The 15,732-nt window shown below is 38.5% G+C and overlaps 1 protein-coding gene across 4 annotated transcripts in view; it reads left to right on the plus strand.

Annotated features, from left to right (window-relative positions):
• The first annotated feature begins 330 nt into the window (after positions 1 to 330).
• CBFB (core-binding factor subunit beta) overlaps positions 331 to 15,732 on the plus strand; it is a 48,163-nt gene continuing 32,761 nt past the window's right edge. For all 4 annotated transcript variants that reach the window (XM_081031923.1, XM_081031925.1, XM_081031924.1 and 1 more), the window contains exons 1-3: positions 331 to 725; positions 968 to 1,054; positions 5,617 to 5,733. In XM_081031923.1, the coding sequence (XP_080888049.1) occupies positions 648 to 725; positions 968 to 1,054; positions 5,617 to 5,733 (282 nt within the window). In that variant the 5' untranslated portion in view covers positions 331 to 647. The remainder of the gene's footprint in view (positions 726 to 967; positions 1,055 to 5,616; positions 5,734 to 15,732) is intronic.

The raw sequence follows: 15,732 nt of genomic DNA on the forward strand, positions 1-15,732 counted from the left end.
ATTACTCCGCGATGCTGGGGAGCCCAAAAGTTCCAGAGAGTAGAAAGAAAGACCTGCATGGGCCTCTCCATCTCTAAGGACCGGGCAAATCCCCACAGGGTGGTGCACAACGAGTGACCCCTGGGCCCCCAAGGGGAAGAGGGCCGCCCTGCAGGAGCTCAGGTTCGCTGCAGCCCAACGGCCCCGCACGCTGGAGGGCGACGCATGCGCGGCGCGGGTCGCGGAGTTGTGAATGGTGCGTTTTGTTTGCCGGAGTTTGGGGCGGGCGGGCGCGCAAGGAGGAGGAGGAGGAGGAGGAGGAGGAGGAGGAGGAGGAGGAGGGGTGGGGCCGACGGGGGCGGGGCCGGCGGGCTAGCGAGGTGGGAGGCGAGAGGAAGTGGCGGCGGCGGCTGGGGGCGGCGAGTGCTGGGTCCGCGCGGGCGGTAGGCAACGGCTGAGGCAGCTGCGACGGCGTGTGTTGGGCTCCAGCGGGCGGCGGCACCTCAGACTCCAGGGAGCGGGAGCCCACGCGGGCGGGCGCCTGAAACAAAGAGCAGCGAGAGTCAGGGCGCCGCGGGTGTGCGGTCAGTCGGTCAGCGCGGAGCCGGCCAGCGGGTGCCCGCGAAAGCCCCGAGCCCGGCCGGCCGGCGCGGCCTCAGGGCGGGAAGATGCCGCGCGTCGTGCCCGACCAGAGAAGCAAGTTCGAGAACGAGGAGTTCTTCAGGAAGCTGAGCCGCGAATGTGAGGTGAGGCGGGCGGGCGGCGCAGAGGCCGCGGCGCGCCCCGAGTGGGCCCGAGCAGAGAAAAGTTTGGGCGGCGCGGCCCCCGGAGCCCCGCGTCGGCGCGCCCGCCGAAGGGCAATCTCACCCGGCAGCCGTCTGCCCGCAGACTCTGCTTGCCCTTATCGGCGCCGCGCGGGGCGGGCGGGCGGGCGCGCGGGCGGCGCCGCGGATTTGGCTCCTGATTTCTGGCCGTCTCTGCCTTGCAGATTAAGTACACGGGCTTCAGGGACCGGCCCCACGAGGAGCGCCAGGCGCGCTTCCAGAACGCCTGCCGCGACGGCCGCTCGGAAATCGTAAGTCGGCGGGGCGGGGGGCGCGGGGCAGGACGGCGCGCGCGTCACTTGTTGCGCCGGGGCCGTCGCGGCCCAGGCCGGTTCCGGACCGCGGCGCGGACTCCGCGGCTCCCGGAACTGAGCGGGCGCCGTCTCACTTCCTACTCGGGATTCAAAATGCGAAACCAGACACTGGCGGGCCGCGTCCTCCCGCTGAGACGCTTCCCTGTGGCCCTCGGCGGGTGGGTGTGTTTCCCAGACACGCCTCGGCGGCTTGCCGCGAGTGGAACGCAAACCAGAGGCCAGCTGTGAAAGAAAAAGTGGTTTGTCTAGGCAGTGACACGAGTGAAGGGTCGGGGGTGTTTGTAAAGAAAGCACTCAAGTTTCTGACTCCTGGGCGATAGTTTGTTTCGGAGACGCTAGATTTGTTGGTACGTCGATGTGGGAAGCTCTCTCACTCCCAGTATAGCCGAGAATAAATCTTTGCGCCAATATTATCTGTCGTCCTAATTGAGAATAAAAGCCCTTACGGAACGTGCCCTGTGTTTTTCTTAAAACGTTACACCTCAGGAGAATCAGAAAGAAACCATGATCGTTTTCTTTTCTTTTTTTTTTTTTTTTTTCCGAACCTGAAAAAGCCCGTTGGTGCAACATGGATTTGCGAAAACCACATTTGATCTGTGTTTTAGGCCGTGATTTAGGTGGTAGGTGCTTCGCCTCCACCAAACCTGATGTTAGAAAATTTCAAGTGTTCTAGTGCCTCTCATCTCCATTTGGTTTGTCCTATTGGAATTGCTAATGGCGGGAATGAAGAAGCCAAAGAGTGGGTAGGAAGAAATGAAAGAAAAGTTGATTGTTTGTTTAAGAAGAAATAGTTGAAGTATTGTATAATGGAATCCAGTTATCTACTCCATGAATTGGGCCCTGTGCATTTGAAAACTTGAAAGCGACAGTGCAGTTTTGAAGATGGGTTCACAGTAGGACGACATGTTGGAACATTTACTTCTGCCTTCTCCTTTCTAGACAATCTACTTATTTTTATTGAGATATATAAGTCACGTACCATAAAATTCTCCATTTTCATCACTAAAATCACATTTATTTTTAAAGAATATAAATATACTGATATTTCAAATATAGGCTTTTTAAAATTGTATTACAGGAAATGAGAAGATCCTGGCCAAATTTATCAGGCGCTCTAGAATAGTTGGTTGTTATTGCATGTTCTGAAAGATCTTGGGACTTTAGCCCTGCCCACTGCCAAGTTTCTTGAGTAGTTGTCATAGTTATTAAAACGTGTGAGAAATATATTTTGGTTTTGGCGCTGAGTGGTAGAAGAATCATTCATTAGTTGGCCCATTGATTATATCATTCTTTGGGTTTCCTTTTGTAAAAGGTGGATGATATACCTAACCCGTGGATTTGCTGGAGGTAATTGATGTAAGTGTAAAAGATGAGGTAGAAGTACTGTCAGGATTATTTAAAGCTGAGGGGTGTTGTTTTTTTTTTTGAAACCTAGTGAAGCATAGCTATTAGGATTTTTCTGTCGTATCAGACTTTACTGCCTGTAATTATGAACTAGGAGTATAATTTAACCCACAGTATATCTGAATTGCTGTACTGTAACATTGCTGTAATATTATAGCAGTATTATAGGTTGCTTGTATTTGTCGTACAAATTCTTTCCAGGGATAAATCAGACAGACATTCTAGGCCTTCCCCTCTTCCTAATATCTGATCCTACAAATTTTAATAAGTTCTTAATATCTAACAAGTATTAAAAGTTGAAGGTAGAATTCTGTGTAAGATTGGCACTTAAGACAGCATATATGTCTTAATTTGTTAAGTAATGTAACTATTTGTATTAGGGAAGGAGTTTCACATTTCCCCCTTCTTTCTCATTTCCCCCCTTTAATTCAGTGTTCTCCACATTTAAATTATAGGATTCTTAGTTCCTGGAGGGTGGAGGCCACATTAATTCTGTGGTATAGTCATTAATACATTCCCTTCTGTGCAGGTACTTTGCACAGTGCCTTTTGCGTCATAGATACTTGATTAATTCAATTTAGAGGTTATTTAATTTAATGCCTAAAATTTATCTTTTGACATATGAACAGGCAGTGGCTTTTACTTATTTGGTTGTGGAAATGGATGTGGAAAAGGCATTCTTTGGCCTCTATTTTGACAGCAGTTATATACAGTAAAATATATCCAGAGTTCCCAAAGCTATTTCCAACCCTTTTTTCTCTTTTCTTTTTATTCTGAATATCTCTTTAATGTATCAGTTGAGGTTAATGAATTTAGATGTGATGTTAATGAATTTGTATTTAGATGCAAAACAATTTAAGGGCTGTGACCCTCATCTCTTCTTACCCAGACTCCCTATCATAGCACAAATAAAAGTGATGATGGATGAGGGGTAAAATCTATTTGGTAAACTCTGATTCATTCCCTATCTGAGTTCTTGTAATAAAAGTGTTGGAGATGTCTTCAACATTAAGGATTAATAAAATAAAAAAATACTAATAACAGGTATGGTGATTTTTGCGAGAGCAGTAAAAACTATATTTTAATTCTGAACATGGAAGGATAAAAGCTATGTTGGATTGGCACAAGGTGTGCTTTTTATAATTTATGAAACCTACAAAATACAATTGGGACAATCTGGAAATTTTACATATGAAATACTGATACCAGTATAGCATTTTTATATTTCAAACAGTTTTCCCTTATCTATGTATTGGTATTCCACTAAAAAAAGAGTTCCGTGGTCAAATAAATTTGGGAAATGCTATTCTAGAATGATCTGTTCTCCTGTCTCAGAGAGAGGGGTCTTGATGAGGTAATCGGCATAAAGTGACAAAGCAGGAAATGTCTTCTGAGGTTGGCCTTCAGACAGGAGGTGAAGTCGTGAGATCTGTAGACTGTCTTAGCACAGAGCTGATTTGGGGTACGCTGGGGGCAGAAGGATTTGTTACTAGGTGAATTGAAGAAACACACCTGGGAGATTTTGACACAGCATTCGTTTCATGGGCTGAATCCCTTATCTGCCACCCCTCTGCTCTGAGAATTTCATTATCTGAGGGTGAAAAAGTTGGCTCTATTCAGCTCAAAATTATTTCTTATTTTATTTAGCAAATAGTTATATAGCATTTACTTGGCACTGTTCTAAGTAAGCACTTTGCAAATATTAGTGAGAAAACTGAAGTACAGAGTTAAGTAACTTGCCTCAGGTCAAACATCCTCGGCAGTTTGCCTCCTCGAGTCTGGTTTTCATTCGAACTATTGTTGGTTCATTTTATTTCACTTGATTGTTTTTTAAACTTATGCTAATAATGAGGTAAGATTATTTTAAAGTTAATATTGTAATGACATTTGTTCATTGTTCATATAAAATACCACAAGAAAGGGTATCTCAGTTGATTAGGGAAATACCGTCAAAGATGTAGAGATTTAGCAGTTAGGTTGACAGTTGTACCTAATGGTACCAGTAATAGAAATAGGAAGTATAATTTTCACCTCTAAAGAATCTAAGCTGTTAATCATCAGGGGAACTAGTGGATAGATAGTTGAGTCAGCTAATGGCTTTAAACAAATTGCCGAAAATGTGAACCCCTGGCTTTCAGATGACGACTCTGCTTGAAAACATTCACGTTATGCTTTAGAACTTTAATTCGTAAAAGAAAACAAAATCATTCTATTTTAATTAGGAAAAGAAAACAAAAAAATTTCAACAAAGAAGAGTTTACATTTATATGATGAAAAATGTATTTTTCTCAAAATGCTTTTTACTTATTTATTTTTTAATTTCTCTCAGGAAGAGGGACAGTGTTATTTCCATTTTTACGTGGGGGAAATATAGTTAATTTGCTCAGGGACTACATAGAATGACACTTCATTGAAATGGTTTTAGATTGTTCTCTCTGTTGAGCTGTGCCATCCAAATCATTTATAAATGTAAGATGAATACTCTTTTGTTATAGTTAAATCCAGTTATCCTAAAGTCAGATTTTAGAAAATGCATGTATTTTTTTAATCACCCAAGGTTTTAGAGAGAATGGAAAGTGCTATCGTGGTAATGTATGTTTATCATAAGTGAGGTGGTCCTGTGCATTTTTAACATGGGCTTTAGAGCATAGTGTTTCCTTGAACAAGGGAAATCAAGAAAAATTAAAATGTCTCATTTACACAACTTTAAATTGCGGTATGCTTTAAAATTCAAAATATTTAGATCTTCAGTGATTTTCACATTTAAAAATGTAAGTTTTTAAATTCAGGGATGGTTGCTTCTGGTTAGACATTAGCAATGCGAGATCCTAACGTCAGCAAAAAATGATCTGAAAGAAAGTATTGATTCCATGTCTTGATTTTATATTTAAACAGCCAATGGCAAATGTCCTCAAAATGGAATCAGATGTTTGTAACTTAATACTTAAGAAAAATGATGAGTGCATGTTTTTTACTTTTAAGTATTCTTGGTGCTGCCCGGCTTAAGACAGAAACTGATGTAAAAATAAATGACTGCCTGCATAATTTATGTAATGTCCTGCTCCTGATCCTGTTTATATTGATTTTTCTAAAAGGCTTTTGTGGCCACAGGAACCAATCTGTCTCTCCAGTTTTTTCCGGCCAGTTGGCAGGGAGAACAGCGACAAACACCTAGCCGGGAGTATGTCGACTTAGAAAGAGAAGCAGGCAAGGTAAGAAACATTTCTTTGCAATTTGAAATACTGTGGATTGTTTTATTAGAAATTGTCTGATGACTTACATTTAAAAAAAAGACTACAGGTCTGATTATATAGGCGTATGGTCAGATTTGTTTTCATATTATAAGGATGTAATACAATTTTTAAAAATCACTGTCAAAATTTTTAATATCATTCCATTACTAATTTCATGTATATATAACATTCACCATAGAAAGTTCTAGCCTTTAAACAGAATAGTGTGCTTTCTTCCACATAACACTCAAAACTTAATTTCTTTTAAGAGTTGACAGGAATTTTTTTTTTTTTTTTTTTTTTTTTTTTTTACTAAAATGTGTGTGACTACAGTGCTATAAAAAAGAAATTAAGAGAAAAATGGGAAAAGGCTCTGTAGGCTTAACATTTAGTATTTAGAAATAGGTCATACTTTATTTCTGTTAATATTTTAATTTAATTTTGGAAAAAACAATATGAAAACTCTGACTTGGAAATAATTGTTTTGAGAAAAAGCTTCTTAGAAAACAGATGGCTTAAAATTTTTATGTTGAAAGTTTAGGATGAAGATGAAAAATGTAAGTGGAAATGTTTAAGCTGACAGCCCTTATTAAAATCTAAGTTAAATGTATTGTATGATTTTGGTGAAATTTTAATTAATATCTTGGATCAGTTCATCTTTTTATGTAAAAGTTGACTTCAATAAAATAAGAAGTTTCTTCAATAAAGAAAGAAATTTTTGACCTCATTCTATATTCAATTTTCCCATTTTCTTTGCAGTGTTTGCGTACCTGCTTTTAACAACTTGCTAAATTACTTTTCTAAGTGTCATCGTGAGTAGCACAACCTGTCACTATATTTGCAAAACATAAGAAACATCTAAATATTCCTTTGAGGAACTTAAAAGATTTTTGTATTAGGAAAAGGACTTCTGATCTTGTATATATACAATGAAGAGGTTTTTTATTTTCTTTAATTTTACAAACTAAGGATTGATCTTTTGTTGGTGACAAACCAACTAATCTTTGGAAAGGGAGAGGGAAACTAGATTATAGAATATTAAAAATGAATAATAAGTAATTTGCTTTCCTATGTATTAGCTTGTTTGGTTGGAAGATTAAAAGCACATGTTCCAGATCTTTCTATTAGGTAATTCTTATATATAAGGGAGAAGTTTTAGTCATTGTAGGATTATTGCTTTTTTGTCTAATTTGGTGCATGTATATGTAACTGAAGAAATTATTGTTTATTTTTTTTTAAGATTTCATTGGGGAAGGGGGACAGGACTTTATTGGGGGAATAGTGTGTAATTCCGGGACTTTTTCCAAGTCAAAGTTGTTGTCCTTTCAATCTTAGTTGTGGAGGGCGCACCTCGGCTCCAGGTCCAGTTCCTGTTGTTAGTTGCAGGGGGCGCAGCCCACCATCTCCTGCGGGAGTCGAGGACCAGCAGCCTTGGGGTTGAGAGGACACGCTCCAGCCAACTGAGCCATCTGGCCACCCGGGAGCTGAGCAGCAGCTCATTGACTTCATTCTAATTGTGGAGGGCTCAGCTCGCTGGCCCATGTGGGAATCGAACCTGCAGCCCCATTACCCAGAGCTCACACTCTAACGAACTGAGCCATTCGTCCGCCACAGAAATTTTTTCTTTGTTCAGAACACTTCCTTAAAGTTTAACATGGTAGCTCAAATACTATAGACATAGACAAAAAAAAAACACCTTTCCTTTCAACTTTAATGTTACACTGTTTTAAGACTTCAGAATTGACATCTCAATGTTACTTAAGTCTTCCAGTATTTAATAACTATTAAATGGGTGTTAATTCTACTAGAAAGTATGTTTACTTGAATTAATGATATCTATTTACTATAATAAACTGAAGACCACATTATCCTTGGACTTAAGCCATTGAGATGTTTTTAGTTATGTGACCAATAATAACAAAAATGTTGGATGGCTTATTCTAGTATTTAGAGGATATGTTTTCAAATTTATCAGGAAAAGTGATAAAACTGATATAAGCTATCAGGAAACTTAGATTTTATTAATATTTGTTTTAGAAAGTTTTTTTCTGTAAAGGGCCAGATATTAAATATTTTTAGTTTTGCAGGCATAATGGTCTGTATTGCAACTACTCAACTCTCCTGTTAGAGTGTGAAAGGAGCTATTGTAAACAAATGAGTGTGGTTGTGTTTCAAGAATGGTAGCACTGGCAGAAATCAGTATCCTTTCTCTCAGATTTAAATCTAAATGTTTATGTATAGATCATGTATATCTCAAATATAATTTTGCCACCACCTATGCTATACCAGTAGAATCTAGAGAGAAAAAAAAGCATTTTAAAGCAAAAAAAATACCTCACAAAATAACCAAACTGCTTGTATATGGCTCCATCCCTCTGGAATAAATCAAGTATAGCAGTGAATTTGGAGAAAAGGTACTGACCCATGTTTTCTCATCCATGGAGTTCAGGCTATGGGGTCTCGTGCTCTTCCACCTTTTTTTGTAGCCTCTTTCTGGTAACGATTAGCTTTTGTTTTTGTCCCCACAGCACTAGGGCTAGAAGCAAAGAAAAATTGAAGGAATTTCCCCAAACAATTATTATTTGCCTCTGCTCCTTGTATTTGATCACAAATCAATGTCTTTCGTTCCACATACTCTCAACTGAAGCAGCTTAGTTCTTTTCTTATCCACATCCAGCTGTGAGAAAACTAATGGTTAAGGCTTTAGAGTTAGGCATAATTAAGTTCTGGTTTAATTTACTACTGTGTAACTTTGGGTAAGTTATTTGACCTTTATGATCCTCAATTGTAAAATGAGGTTAATGTATACTTCCTAGGGTTACCCTAATGATTGAAAGAAATAGTGTCTGTAAAGTGCTTAGCCTGGTACCTGGCACAGTTATTCAAAAATTTATTCATCCAGAGGTATTTATTGCACACCTGTTCTGTACTGAGCATTGTCCTAGGCACTTGCGATACATCAGTAAATAAAACAAAGATCCTGCCCTGGGGGTTGTTCAGTGGAAGGAGTGGCAGAGTAGATAACATACATAATAAATAAGTTACATATTAAATAAGTTACATATTATATTACAAAATGATAAATGCTCTGGAAAAAAAGGAAAAGTAGAGTATGATAAGATGATCAGTAAGTAGGATTTTCAATAGGATGGCCTGGGTAAAGAAGTTCTTATTTGAGCAGAGACCTGAAGGAGGTTAGGAAATGATGAGCTATGCAGGTATGGAGGAAAGATGTTCCAGACAGAGAATATAGCCATTGTAAAGGCTCTAGAGTGGAAGCATGCACTGTGTATTTGATGAACAGCAAGTACTCCAGTGTGGCTGGAGTAGACTGAGAAAGCAAGAGAGTATAGGAGATGAGATCGGGGAGATGACAAGGAGCCAATTTATGTGACCTTGGTGGCCATTGTAACAAGATGGACTTTTATTTTGAGTGGAAATGGGGAGTATTTTCAGATTTTTGAGCAGATGAATGATATGATCTGCCTTAGGTTTTGAAAGGATCACTCTCACTGCTGGGTAAACATTAGGCTATAGGGGGCACGAGTGAAGCAGGGAGACCAATTTGGCTATTAGGGTAATCTTGCTGAGGCTGGGGTGGTAGCAGTGGAATTGGTGAGCAGTGGTCATAGTCTGAATGTATTTTGAGGTAAACCCAACAGGATTTGATTATGGATTGGATGTGAGGTGTGAGTCAAGAATGACTCCGACCTTTTTGGCTAGCGCAACTGGGAATATGGGATTGCTGTCATCTGAGATAGGAAAGGCTATGGGTGGGACAGTTTTGGGGAGCAGTTTAGGACATGTGAGTTTGTGGTGGTAGCTTGTTATTGCAGCTTCTATTTTCTCACTGTCTACCCTTAACTTCTGAAGTTATGGCACTGCTTTTTCATAAGTGACCCTTCATATATTTATCTCAAGAGTTCAGTGGCCTTTTAAAAAGAAGCAACTTTACTGAAATATGGTTTACATACCATAAAATGCACCTATTTTAAGTGTATAATTTGAGTTTTAACAAATGTACACACCCATGTAAAAGCCACCCACAATCAAGATAATGTTTCAGTTATTCCCAAAAGTTCCCTCATGTCCTTTTACTGGAATCTGGGAGTGGCTTGGCTGGATGCTTCTGGGTCAGGGCTGGGGCTGTACAGTCTCTGAAGACTTGACTGGAGCTAAAGGATCCACTTCCAAGCTCAACTCACATGGTTATTGGTAGATGGCTTCAGTTCCTAGTCATATGTGTCTCTCCATAGAAAAAGAATGAAGTCACCCTGCTTTTTATGATCTATTCTCCAATCACTTTGTGTCTTAACTCTGTTCATTAGAAGTGAGTCACTTAAGTCTAGGCCACACTCAGTAGGGAGGGGGGAGATTTATTCACACATAGCGGTGTGAATACCAGGAAGCTGGAATCATTGGGGCTATCTTGGAGGCTGGCTGCCACAATATTCACTTAGATTTAGTGAATTCAGAAAAAATTAGAATGTCAGTAGGAAACAGAAACTCTGTATTCTCTCTGATTTGAAATAGGCTTTATGATCTAAGAAAATGGGCTCAGCAAAATCAGTCCTTTTATTCTCTCTGCCTTTGTGTTTGTAGGAATATTTTCAAACCAAGGGTCTTTAATAAGGAAGGTCCGTTAATGGATAAGTGATCATAAGTGCTTTTATGTATGATCAAGTCAGACCACACAATTTATAATCTGTCATACACATGTATTTGAAACTTCTGTACCCTGGTGTCTAGAGAACTGTCTACATTGGTTCTTAATAAGGGTCTCTCAGAAGAGGGTTTAAAATAATACACTGTAGTGGAAAGAGTTCTGGATTTGGGTCAAAAGACAATCATAACTATTTTCCTTACCTGTAAATGGAATCAGAATGTCTGCCCTATTCATATACCTCATGTGAGGAATAAATGAGGTACTAGAATACGTGAAAATGCCTTTTAAATTGTGAAGCTCTATCCAAAGTTAGGCTGTATGATGATTTTGTAAGATTATAGATAACTAAATCATGGAGTTTTGGTGCTGTAGTGTGCCTTAGGTCAGTTTCACTTCAGGTAGCTGTGCAGTGTTGGAAAACCACATTTTTCCCAAGTGGTCCATCACGGTGTCTTAATAAATCCTGACAGCCAAATGTTCTTAATTCTTCCTTAATCTAAACTGCTTTCCTCTAATTTAGCTGTCAGAAGACAAGGAAAGCAAGATCAGAATTTAAATCATTCTTACATTAAATTTTTGTAGACCAAGCAACTCCTTTGATCTTTCCTCTTAGGACCCATTTCCAATTACTTTTTATTTCAAACAAATGCAAATGATTATGGTTGACCAAAACTTGTTAGTCTTGAGTGGTCAGATTAATGGTTTTTGCATGCATTCTGTGTTTCATAAAGCCTCATTGGGATTTTGAATTAATGATTGTATATCCTTACTACATGATGCTAGTTTTCGAGTATAAAAATAAAGAATATGAAAAATATAAACTAAAAGGATGAACTTTACAGTGCTACTGTTTGTTTACCATTTTTTCTATGGAAAATGAATGTACTATCTAGTTTTACTGCATTGGCCCCAGAAAGAGCTTAAATTCTGTTTTTACAGATGTTACATTCCTATTTATAACTTACGATTTTAAGTGATAGATAACACAGCACATATTGAGAAGTAGTTGTAAAGTATATGTCATTAGAGTAGGTACTTTTTGAATACCTTGTTTGATAAGTTATGTTTTTCCTTTCTGAACTTTTATACTTAAAAATATTTTATCATTGTTTTTTATGACCGTAAAATGGCAAAGCAAAATTTAACAGCATTTGATTTAATGAATGAGGACAGACTCTTGTTTTAAATGGCTTCTTAAAGGCTTCAAGGTCTGTGACTCTGCTTCTTCTGGAGCATTTTGCTTACTGGCCTGCAGGATCTTTGTCCCAAAATAAATATTGTGTCTGTTTATATACCATCCACAATTTGGCAGGGCTTAGAGGACTCTTGATGTTAGCTTTGAGAAATTCTATTCAAGCTCAACAAGTTCCTTCTCCTTTGACAACCCAGTCACTCCAAATAAAAGATATCTGTGGTAAAGCTTTTTGGAATGTGATTTTCCCCAAGAGGAATTGAAGCAACTTTGTAACTAGCTTGTCAGATCTAGATTTTGAGTATTTCACTTTAACTAGAATATGAAGTATATTTTTTAGCATTTAGTTATCAACAGTTTATTGCATAAGTAATTTGGTTTTTAAAAAATTTGTTTTAAGTATCCTGTAATAACTGAGTCATAGAACTTAGAACTAGAAGTCATAAGCTTTTATTTTTAAACAAAAACTTTTATTTCAGTAATTTTTAAATCCAAGAGGGAGAGTTGACTGGCTTCATGAATAAATAATGTTTCAAAATTAGGATGTCATGTCATATTACCTCCCGGTTACACTAATTTACATACATGGTAAATGTATTTCTGAAGTATTTAAAGATTGTATATTCTTCTTTTTCCCTTCTCTCTCTCTTTTTTTTTTTTTTTTATAGATTTTGTTGGGGAAGGGGAACAGGACTATCGGGGAACAGTGTGTACCTCCAGGACTTTATTTTTCCAAGTCAAGTTGTTGTCCTTTCAGTCTTAGTTGTGGAGGGCGCAGCTCAGCTCCAGGTCCAGTTGCCATTGCTAGTTGCAGGGGGCGCAGCCCACCATCCCTTGTGGGACTCGAACCGGCAACCTTATGGTTGAGAGGATGCCTCCAACCAACTGAGCCATCCGGCAGCTCAGTGGCAGCTCAGCTCAAGGTGCCCTGTTCAATGTTAGTTGCAGGGGGCACAGCCCACCATCCGTTGTGGGACTCAAGGAATTGAACTTGCAACCTGTGGTTGAGAGCCCACTGGCCCATGCGGGAATCGAACCGGCAGCCTTCGGAGGTAGGAGCATGGAGCTCTAACTGCCTGAGCCACCGGGCCGGCCCCGGGCCGGCCCCTTTTTCCCTTCTCTTGAATTACATTATTTGCCTAGATTTATATTTTAGTATATAGGTAAAATTTCAGTCTTGGCTTTATCTAAATGATATATTCCAAGTTAGAGAAGACGAAAATAATGTGTTTGAGAGGAAATCTTTAATTCTTCCTCTCCTTGCTTCTACTTTCTATCCCAGTAATTTTTTAATGATTAGTCCAAACACTGCAAGGATAAAGATTGTTGAAATGTTGCCAAGTGAAGAAATTAATTTTTGAGTAGGACTGCTATATCCTAGTTTTACTGCTTCCCGCTTTCTCTTTGATTTTTTTTTAATCAGCATTGTTGAGGTGTGCTTTACAACAACAAAATTCACCTATTTTAGGTGTACAATTCTGTAACAAATGTGTAGTTGGTGGTGTAACCACCACCACAATCAAGAGATAGAACATTTTCATAACCTCAGGAGGTTCCCTCGGGCCTCTGCAGTCAGTCCTCCCTCTGCCTGGTCGGGGCAACCACTGGTCTGCTTTCAGTTACTATAGGTTAGTCTTCTCTAGATTTCCTATAAATGGAATCATACAGTATGTAGTCCTTTGTGTCTAGCTGTCACTGAGCAACATGCTTTTGAAATTTATGTTGTACATATAATAGTCTATTCCTTTTTATTACTGAGTAGTATTTCATTGTATGAATGTACCACATTTTATTTATCCATTTACCAGTTGATGGCCATTTAGGTTATTTTCCCATTTTTGTTGACTATAATAATGCTCCTTTTATAATTTACATACAAGTTTTTTATGTATTCATTTCTCTTGGGTAGATATGTAGTACATGAATTGCTGGGTCATTTCATGAGGATAACTAAGAAATTGCCAAACTGTTCTCTAAAGTGGTCGTACGATTTTGCATTCTCATTTCCAGTATATGAGAGTTCCAGTTACTTCACATCTTTGCTAACACTTTGTACTGTCAGTCTTTTTGATTTTAGCCATTTTAGTGACTGCATAGTCTCATTTTGGTTTTAATTTGCATCTCCCTAGTGACTAAGGATGTTGAGCATGTTTTATGTGCTCATTTGCCATTCGTATGTCTTTGGTGAAGTGTCTGATCATATCTTTTGCCCATTTTTCTGTATCAGGCTATTATTGAAATATAAGAGTTTTTATATATTCTAAATATAAGATCTTTGTATCAGATTGAAGTTTTATTGTGAGTCAAATTTAAAGTAAAGGTGGCCTTCACTGTGTATCTAACATTTAAAATATATATATATCTTTATGATTTTACTGTTAATAACTATGAAAGAACAGAAAAATTAGAAATAAGTAGATACCTCTGTGTAAAAAAGAAGCAACAAAATGATTATCAGTATTAGTTTTTAGCATGAAAAGATGAAAAATATAGTAGACATGGATGTACTTAATGAGCACACATATAATGTGCATCCATCTAGGAATCCTTTGCAAATTAATCTAGGAAACAGTAGTTATAATTGTATGGGTGGTAATCACAGGAAGAATCTTTTTCTCACAGAAAACTTTGGGCATTTTAGTAAAGGTATTTGAGGGGGGCCCAAAGAGTTTATTAACTACCTCTGAGTAGATGGGACTCCCTTTTTCACTGTATACTTTTATTTCGTCATTTAAGAATTAGAATTTCTAATAAACTGTTCTGCAGCACTGGCTATGTGCCAGGCTCTGTTTTAATCGATACATAGATAACATGCTGATACTTTTATGATCTCCATTTTACTGCAAAGAAAACATTAGTAAATTTTAATGCTGTTTACCTTGAGCAGGACCAGAGATTTTATTTCTTCAATATCACTTCTTTGTACTTAGTTTTCTGCAGAGGTTTAGAAACCACAGACTAGCTAACATGTTCTTGATGTTATAGACAGTGATATGGTAGGGAGTTTAATTGTTACCTTCTTTTATGAAGTATACAATGTAAACAGAATTATTATCTGTCATGAGCTTTTCAGTATAGGCTGGGCCTTCTTAAATTGGTGTGTATTTAGGAACTAAGCATTTAAAATAACACTTAAAATGTGCCTTTTGGCAGTATAACTACTTTTAGAACTCTGATGCTGTGCTATATTGTGTATCCTAAGAAGGAAAGGGCTGCGTCTGAGAATGGTTGGAGGTTGTGTTTGTGGGTGAAGAAGCCCTTTTTTCCACGTTATACAACCAATACCTGAACCCTTTCGTGTTTCAAAACTTTAGATTTAAGGCAAATTAATCTTCAAATTTAAACAAAAAGATAGCCTAGAACATATGATTTCAACATTTCCATTAGGAGAATTTAGATGTTTTTCTTTCTTTTTTTTAATTGGGGAACAGTTTGTTTTTCCAGGACCTATCAGCTCGAAGTCAAGTCGTCTTCAATCTACATAGTTGTGGAGGGCGCAGCTCACTGGCCCATGTGGGAATCCAAACGGCGATCTTGGTGTTAGGAGCCCTGCATTCTAACCACTGAGCCAACCGGCTGGGCCTAGATGTTTTTCAAACATAATATTCGGCCCATATTTTTTTAAAGGACAATTTCTAATAAGAGTCTGGCATCACTTGCAGAATATTGTTTTAAATAATAACCTTTGGGAGAACCTTCTGAATTTTTTGAGAATATTGCCTATTCATCATGCCAGCTTTTCAGTCCTGGTTTGCCATCCCTTTGCTATCCAGAAAATTTCTGGGCCATTTTTTAAAATTGAAATAAAATCACAAAGCATAAAATTTGCCATTAAAGTATACAATTCAGTGGTTTTTAATGTATTTACAGTGTGCAACCTTCACCGCTATCTAATTCCAGTACATTTTTAGAACTCTAGACCATTTCAAATACATTTTCACTGCAGGCAAGTTTTTATGGTGGTCAGCGTCACCAGTCACTACCATATGATTTGCCTTATCATTAATTCTCTTAATCCTGCACTATGTAATGAAGTCTTTTGATTTTAGAACATATTTTATGTTAGCTTGATTTTACAGTTGAGGAAATTGAAGCCTAGAGAGGCTAAATAAATCTTCAG

This window comes from Rhinolophus hipposideros (assembly GCF_964194185.1).
Source record: "Rhinolophus hipposideros genome assembly, chromosome: 21".
Taxonomy (NCBI): Eukaryota; Metazoa; Chordata; class Mammalia; order Chiroptera; family Rhinolophidae; genus Rhinolophus; species Rhinolophus hipposideros.